At 45.3% G+C, this 8,806-nt stretch overlaps 1 protein-coding gene across 1 annotated transcript; it reads right to left on the bottom strand.

The window, feature by feature from the left end:
* Positions 1-7,330: 7,330 nt before the first annotated feature.
* On the bottom strand, positions 7,331-8,242 carry LOC110906834. Its single transcript, XM_022151907.1, has one exon. It carries the CDS (start codon positions 8,240-8,242, stop codon positions 7,331-7,333), a length of 912 nt encoding a protein of 303 aa, XP_022007599.1.
* Between the last annotated feature and the right edge of the window lie 564 nt (positions 8,243-8,806).

Below are 8,806 nucleotides of genomic sequence, written 5' to 3'. Positions count from 1 at the left end.
CGCAGGATTTTGGGATTCTTCGCATTCTTGGATGCGATCCGCTGGTACTTCAGCGGCGAAATCAGCTAAGATTTGGCCTTTGATGGCAGGGCGCGGTTTGTAATGTATCGTATGTGCGCCCAGCTCAATTGCCCATTTTGCTAATCTCCCAGAGATGTCGGGTTTGGACAGGATCGGGCCGATCCTGTAATTGGTTAGCACTGTGATGATGTGGTTTACGAAGTAGCGTCGTAACCGTCTTGAAGCATGTACCAGTGCTAGTACCAATTTTTCCATTATTGAGTATCTCGTCTCCGGGTCGTTGAGCATTTTGCTGATATAATAGATGGGTGTTTGAACTCCCGCTCGTTCCACTATTAATACCGCGCCCACTGCGTTGTCTGCAGCGGATAGGTATAAGATGAGTGGCTCATCTTTGCATGGTGCGGTTAGTGTTGGGAGTTGTATCAAACACTCCTTCATTTCCCGGAAGGCCTTTTCAGCCTCTGTGGTCCACTGGAATTGTTCTTTCTTTGAACAGCTTCGCAGGGTCTTGATGAAAGGGTATGACTTGGCTGCGTGGTTAGCCAAGAACCTGTTGAGTGCCGCCAGCCTTCCGGCCAGGCGTTGCATATCTTTCATCGATGCAGGCGATGGCATGCGCTCGATCGCCTGCACTTTTTCCGGGTTTACCTTGAATCCATCTTTGGTGACGATGAACCCAAGGAATTTGCCTTCTTCCATTCCAAACGAGCATTTCCCTGGATTGAGCTTCATGTTGACGCTTCGCAGAGTTTGGAATGTTCTTTCTATATCGGTGAGCATGGTATCTTCCTCCATGCTCATGACGACCAGGTCGTCCATATAGATTTCGACACTTTTGCTTATTTGACCGCGGAAAGTGTCGTTCATTAGTTTCTGGTAGGTTGAGCCCGCGTTGCGCAACCCAAACGGCATTTTTGTATAGCAGTAATTTCCGGTTGGGGTCCGGAATGCCGTTTTGTCTTCATCCTCAAGTGCCATTTGTACCTGGTGGTACCCTTTGTAGCAATCGAGGAAACACTTCCACCGAAATGGCGCGAGGTTATCGACCTTTTCGTCGATTTCTGGAAGTGCGTAACAATCCTTGGGGCAGGCCTTGTTAAGGTCCTTGTAATCGACGCACATGCGCCAGCCCCCGGATGGTTTTTCTACCATGACAGGGTTGGATAACCAAGTCTGGTACTTGACTTCCCGCAGTATACCTGCGGAGAGCAGTTCTTCGATCTGCTCTTGCATCGCCTGATTTTTAGCTGACCCAAGGTGGCGTTGGCCTTGGATCACTGGTTTGATACCTGGTTTGGTATTCAAATAGTGCTGCGCTATTTCACGTGGGACCCCTGTCATGTCTGCGGGAGTCCACGCGAAGATGTCTTGGTTCCTGAAGAGGAGCTCCTTCAGGTGCGCTCTGGTGGTCGAGGATAAGGCGTGACCCAATGTGACCTTCTGTTCCGGATGCGTTGGGTTGAGAACCCATTTTCCCGGTTGGTCGACGGGGGTGGGCCTTGCGACCTTTGTCGGACGTGCTTCGTCCGTCATCATGACGTCCTTGCGGGCGTAGATGATTGCAACCCCCGATGCGGTTGGGAAACCAACCGCGGAGTGGGGGACGGATGTGATCATATTGAAATCTCCTTGGGATTCTCTCCCAAGGAGGACGTCATAATTGGAGGTGTGGGGTAAAACCATGAAGTTAACCTCTTCTGTCCGCGTGTGTTTACCATTGGTAAGACGCACGGGAAATGTAATTTGACCTAGGGGAAAGACTGTTTCCCCTGCGAATCCGGCCAGCGGGTAATCTACGGCTTGCAACCGATCTTTGTCCTCTTGGTCAAATTGATTGAAGCATTGCTCGTAGATTATATCGGATGTACTGCCCGGGTCGATGAACAGACGCTCGGTGCAGTAATGGGCCAGCTGGCCTGAAATGACGACGGCGCGTCTATCACGCGGTCCGCCTCGGACTTTTGGGAAGACGACTTGCTCGTCTTTCCAATCATTGTCCGGTCTTCGTGCCGCTTTGCGCGGCCGACCCTTGCCTCCGTAAATCATGTGGGTGGAAGCCACGTACATGGCTTTCTTTCCGGAGGAGGTACCTTCGTTGTGAGGGGTGATATGCTTGGTGGGCTTTTGTCCACCTGGCAAAAGGTGTTGCAGTTTCCCCTCTTTCAACGCCCGCTCAATCTCCAGCCGGAGACTGATGCAGTTGTTGGTGGTGTGGCCCGAGTCCTTGTGGTACTCACAGTATAGTGTGAGGTCCTGACTTTTCTTGGACTTCATTGGTTGGGCCGGTCGCAAGAATTGTGGATCTGCGAGGAGGACCTCTCTTGGCGACTGGTTGATCTCGGTCCATTTGCGGTCCCGAGATTCTTTTCTTGGTGCCCGAGTGTCTCGGGCAGGGTTGTAGCATTGTGGGTCAAACGTGTTGGGTTGCGGGAAATACGGTTTAGTAATATCCCGATTTCCTGTATCCCGGTTTCGTTTGTTGTTACGTTTGGACCCTTGGTGGGATATTTCGGCTTGGGGTTTTGCCTTTTTGACGTGCGGTTCGAGCGACCGCTGTGTCTGGGCATATGTCTTGACTACGGTCATGACATCCTCCCATTTTTTAGGCAAACCCTCCTTGCCAGAGATGGTCATGATCATCTCTCTGTCTTTGACGGCCCGAATAAAATGGTTTCGCGCCATTTGGTCCGCCACGTCGCCTATCTCTAGGCATTCTTTATTGTAACGGATGACGAATGCCTCGAGCGATTCGTCATCCCTTCGCCAGATGTTCATGACGTCCAACGAATCGCGTTCGTGGCGTCGCTGCTGGCTGAAATGGGCGAGGAACTTGGCGCGCAAGTCCTCGAAAGAATCCAGTGATCCCACTGGCAAAGAATCAAACCATGCCCTTGCCAGACCGATAAGGGTCTGGGGGAAAAAATTGCACCAGGTGGGTTCGTCCCACCTGCCATTGACGCCTGCGCCTGTGAAGATGTTCATGTGGTCGTCCGGGTCGGTCGAGCCACTGTATTTCCCAATGTTGACTGGGAATTTTGTCGTTGTTATATCGGCGTTGGCGATGTGCGGGACGAATTTTGAATTTTCGGCCGCGGCCCTTGGCCTGTATGGTTCGTGCACAGGGCGCTTTGCCGCCCTGAGGTATGTAGTGCGGGGGTGACTGGGAGGAACATAGTTGCGTCCCCCCGGTCTGCTGTTGGTGTCGTGAGACTCCCCGCGGTAGGTTTGATCGTCAGGGTCGGTATGACCGGACCCTTCCGTGTATGGTTGCGGGACCAGTCGGCTCTGGATGCCTGGGCCGCGCCTGGAGGCTGACCGCCTCCTATCTTCGCCATAGGGGCCCAGGCGGGTATGCACTGGCCCTCTGGAGCGGGACTCATATGAGGAGGTATCCTCGTTGAGTGTATTGACCGAACAGTAAGATGATCCACGGTCGTCATGTCGGCTTCTGGAAGCCGGACGTGAGTGTAACCTGCCATCATATTGGAGTATACAGTTGGCAGGTGTGTGTTGTATTGGAGTAGGCCCAGCCTGTACGTTTGCTTCCGTACAAGCGCGGTTGTAAGCCGCTATCAGCAGGTCAGTCTGCTGTTGGTACCAGGAGTGTAAGTCCACGCCTGGTGGGAGCACAGTTGGGGCCTGTGATAAGTCGTGTCCGAACGCAAAGGATGGGATCCTTTGGGTGGACGTGCCAATGTGTCCGGGTTGGGGGGTCGAAGGGTGGACCCCTGTTGGGACCGGGGGATTTGGATTATCCGCATTGGTGTTTTGGTTATCAGTCATGATCTTGAGAGGGAGAGGGATGGATTAAAAAGTGCTAAGAGTAGCGGTGGGCGCCAATGATGAAACAATGGTTAACCGGGCAGGGTTAACACACTGGTCTCGTCAAGAAGGGTTAATCCCTTCCTCTCGGAGATCGCTGGCTGGGTCACCGGTGGATGATCTCCTGCACAAGGAAACAAGCCGTGACTCGTAACAAGGAGGATGGGGTGGGGGGTGCTCCTTGTTACCACTCTCCGGCGTGAGAATCAGTAGTTTGCTTGGGAAGCAAAGCAAGATAATAGTAGTAGTTAGAGAGTTGCGAAGAGATACCTGAAACCTGGTTTGGGGTCGGTATTTATAGCCGAGGAGTGAATGAGGAGATTGATGGATGGGCTGACGACGAGCTGCACCGTTGCAGGTGTGTCAGTCTCGCCGGCCGTGGGGGTTACGCCACGTCAGCCCATTGCTTTAATAGCTCTGACAGGGGACTGTCGCCGGCGCCACTTGCCTCGTGGTGTCAGCCACTTGCCTGGCGTGTCAGTCCACTTGTTGGATATGCAGGGTGCGGTGCGAGCCGCATCGCTGCATGCGGTAACGTCTGAAGTTACCGCGTCTCCTACTTGTGATCAAGAAATACGCGAGATGCGGTGTTGGCCGCATCACCGTATGTGGAGACTATTTGCTGGCTTCCCTTGTCGTGACGAAAATGGCCATATGATGCGGTGCCAGCCGCATCGATATGCTCATCTTCTTTCGTACTTGGGTCAAGCTATTCATCTTCGAACCGAATGGGTTCGAAGGATGTGACCGCATGGGTGCGGTTTGCTTACTGGTAGGGGTTTGTTTGATGCGGGTAATGGTCGTTTTGGGACCATACCCCTTCAAGGTTCAAGAGTGAACACTAATGTATTTGCAAACTAAGCGAACTAATCCTGGCCATTGATGTACACACGTGTATGGCTATATTCTCTGGCGATATTCTGACACCGGAGAACTTAATTGAATTTTAATGATAACAATAATTTATATTATATGCTGAAATTAGTAATCACTTTTCGTGAGTTTAAACTAATATAGTGATGCATATAGTGGAATCGATTCATGGTGTATCTTAATCTGTTTATATGTTCATAAATTCAAGAATGTACTCACATCACAGAGGGTTGAATTCATATGATCAGGGGCGGAGCTAAGTAGGAAGCTCCGGGTTCCCAGGAACCCATTGGGTTTCGGTTTTTAAGTAGTACGGCAATATAAATGATTAAAAGTGAACCCATTAATAAAACTTAAAGGAAACCCATAAACAAAAGTCGACAAAGGTGCTGGTGGTCAGGTAGCAAAGCTTTAAGCCACATGTTGCGTGTTCGATCCCCGCTTATGACCAACTTTTCAATTATTTTTAGTATGTATTATTAAAGGAAGCAATGTCTGGACTAGGGAACAATTATCAAACAAGCAGTGTGGTATGTGGTTTAGTTTTCCTCCGAAAAGTTTTGGAACTCGTTGCCTCACTTTCACTTTTTCCATGCTGCTTCATTTTTTTTTCCACAATAACTTTTCCAACCACCCGGTTCTTTAAATTATAACACCCATGTTAGTTCTTATTTTTTAGACAACAATTTTCTATGGAGATAGATACTGGGATAAGAAATGCTTTGAAGCATCATAGGAAAAAAAGGTGATTTTAGTGATAATAAAGCCCGGCCCAACCCGAAAATTCTAACGTCGAGTTGACCGAAATTCGAGTATCTATAAAAGTGAACCTAGTTAAAAACAATCCTAGATCCGCCACTGCATATGATCCCTTTTTTTCTTACCTAATTTCATTATCTGTTTGGCAGTTTCTTGAATTAAATTTATTCAATGATTTACTTTTAGGAATTCCATTAAAAACATGGCCTTTAAACTGGGATTTATACAAACTTATTTGATTTTGCAAAACATTCAATTAAGAAATTTACTCATTATCGTAGATCAAAACTAAACAATTTAGTGGGATAACTGACTATCTTTTATATTGCAACCAAAATTTGCAGGAACATATCCTAAAGGATCTTCTGGGTGTGGAACATTACAGTTGAACAGATCAAATTCGAGAACAGAGTAAGGTCTCAAGCTATGAATTTTCAGAGAAAGTTTTGATTAGCTGTGTAATCTTCAGAAGAAGTGTAGTAAAACTCACGCATATGATGACTGAATCAGCAAAATAGCAATCCAAGTGTCGATGTCATAAGTGTAAGTTCCTTTAAGTCAACAACATTCGAGTAGTCGGAACACGTTTCTCCGGTGGTCGGAATATCGCCGGAGTGGTCGGAACATCGCCGGAGAAGACACTTTAATAAAACAGGGTGTGAACATATCAGCGTAGGTAAAGCCCAAGGGGTAAAATTGAAGTTTACTATATAAATATGGAATAATGGATTTTAATAATCCCAACTATTAGTCGTTGGCCGGCAACGGTCCCAACTTAAAAAATAACCAGTGGTGGTCTCACTTTTTCACATATTGTAAACCAATGGACCTTTACTAAAAGAATCTTAATTTCTTTTTGTCTCCTTTTTCTTTTTCTTTTAGTAAAGGTCCGATGGTTTACAATATGTGAAAATGTGGGACCACCACTGGTTATTTTTGAAGTTAGGACCGCTACCGGCCAACAACTAATAGTTGGGATTATTAAACTCCATTATTCCTATAAATATGGGTAAGATTACGAAAATGTTCTTTTGGTAAGGTTACAGTTTTACCCCTAAGCGGGGTACGTTGATGCAATAAGAAAATGTCCGGGGGGGGGGGGGGGGGGTAAGACAACAATTTTGTTCGAAATAGGGGGTAAAGGTGCCAGTCGCCCCTAACGACAGAGGGTAAAATTGCAGTTTACTCTATTTATGTGTATCAAAATTTTAGATTCAATCACCAACCCACACACGGCCCTTTAATTTTTTTAAATAACTAAACTTGTACACCATGAGAATTGAACCCATACCTCCAAGACCCCAAACTTTATCTAAATCAGTATTCAGTTTCCAGTGTATTTGAAATGAATGACCATATAATCATTCATATTTTTCATGTTTGTACACCATGAGAATTGAACCCATACCTCCAATACCCCAAACTTTATCTAAATCAGTATTCAGTTTCCAGTGTATTTTAAATGAATGACCATATAAATCATTTATATTTTTCATTTATAAGTTTTATGATCATAGGCCAGCCAATTCCCTACATGTTGCAAACACACATATATCCCAAACACAGGTGGGTTGTTTTTTCACCAGAGTAGGTTGTTTTGATACTCAGATGTCTATGTACTTGACATTAAAAAGTGGGGTCACACAACAAAATATAATGTAATTAAAAATCTCACATAAAATATACATAATTCTCAAAGCTTGCAAAAATCTTCTTAGAAAAAGGAGAATTTTTTTTTTACCAACAAAATCACTTTATATATAAATATAAAGAGCCAGCTTCTTGCTGGGAGATACAAAAAGGAAAAAAACGAAACAGACAAAAAACAACAAACCGAACTAAAACCACAAGATTACAACATAACCGAAATATCGAATAATCTCCAATTTTCCCAGCTTGGCATCTTGCACTTGGATCGATTGCTTAACCACAAAAAAGCGTCTTCTTTGATGTGGTCGACCGAAATGGTAACAGGAATAAACCGGCCGTCAAAAGTCATCTCGTTCCTAGCCTTCCAAATTCTCCAAACTATTGCCAACACAACGGTATAAACCACCCTTTTCCATATATCTCCTCCAGGCTGATTTTTAATAAACTCCAACATGTCACTGATGTTACCTATCTCCATAGGGAAAGAAATTCGCATCCATCTCAATATGTTCCACCAAATGCTACGGGCCCAAAGACATCCTATGAAAATATGATCCGGATCCTCCAAACCCAACCCACACCGAGAGCATGATCCTAAAATGAAAGAAAGACCCCTCCGGATCAGACCAACTTTGGAAGCTATCCTACCAATTAAGGATCTCCATAGAAGGAAATTAACTTTTGGCGGAGCCCAACAATTCCAGCTAAAAATGAGACTTCTATTGACCGGATCTTCGTTGGCTGCGTCAATATCAAACCGAACCTGCTTGACCAAAAATTCCCCATAATGGTCCGACCTCCAGTTCCAAATATTACCATTCATTACCAGCTTTTCTTTAAGATTGATACCATCTTTATGAAGCGCTGTTTCAACCGAAGTGATATCCTTCCATAAACTCGGAATGGATTTCTTCACTGGAATATCGGGCGGAATAGAGATGATATTACCTTTGTGAATTGCTCCAACAACCGAGGCCCACAACTCATTTAGATTAGAAAGGAACCTCCACCACCATTTGGATAACATAGCAAGGTTAAAGTTACAAATTCCCCCAAGACCCATACCGCCCAGTTTCTTCGCTTTCATCATGTACTCCCACCGGATCCATCTCATCTTATGCCCCGAACCACTTTTCCCCATACAAAATCCCTTCTAATCTTCTCCAACTTCTGAATAATACCCTTGGGGAAGATTAGAAGGGATTTTGGAAAATAAACAAAATATGGATGGCAAAGTGGTAAATGACATTTTGGAAAATATAAAATTAAGAATCCGGTTCAAGCACCGATTCAGTTCACTGTTTCAACTGACGCTGACATACGCTGCTGACCTAAATAAATATGGTTCAAGATTACTTAATTGAATCGGTTTTATACACAATTACCGGTCCAATTAACCGGTTCAACCCTATTCTAATTATGAATCGGTTGTTTTGACCTCAAAGAGGATAAAAAAGCATTGAAAACAACATAATCCTAATTAAAACCAAAAAAAAAAAAACAGGTAATCGAGGGGATCAAAGGTATTGAAGTCGATCTAGCGATATCAAGGTGCGAAGGCATTTTCCCATTAAGTTGAGGGTTCAAGTCCCATGGTTGATAAATATTTAGATTTAGACGTGTGTGACTATGTAAGTTTATAAAGTTGAAAAGCCAATTAAATTAAAAAAAGAGTAAA

This window comes from Helianthus annuus, chromosome 14 (assembly GCF_002127325.2).
Source record: "Helianthus annuus cultivar XRQ/B chromosome 14, HanXRQr2.0-SUNRISE, whole genome shotgun sequence".
Classification (NCBI taxonomy): domain Eukaryota; kingdom Viridiplantae; phylum Streptophyta; class Magnoliopsida; order Asterales; family Asteraceae; genus Helianthus; species Helianthus annuus.
The sequence above is the reverse complement of the archived record's forward strand: the minus strand, read 5'-3'. Positions and strand labels throughout refer to the sequence as shown.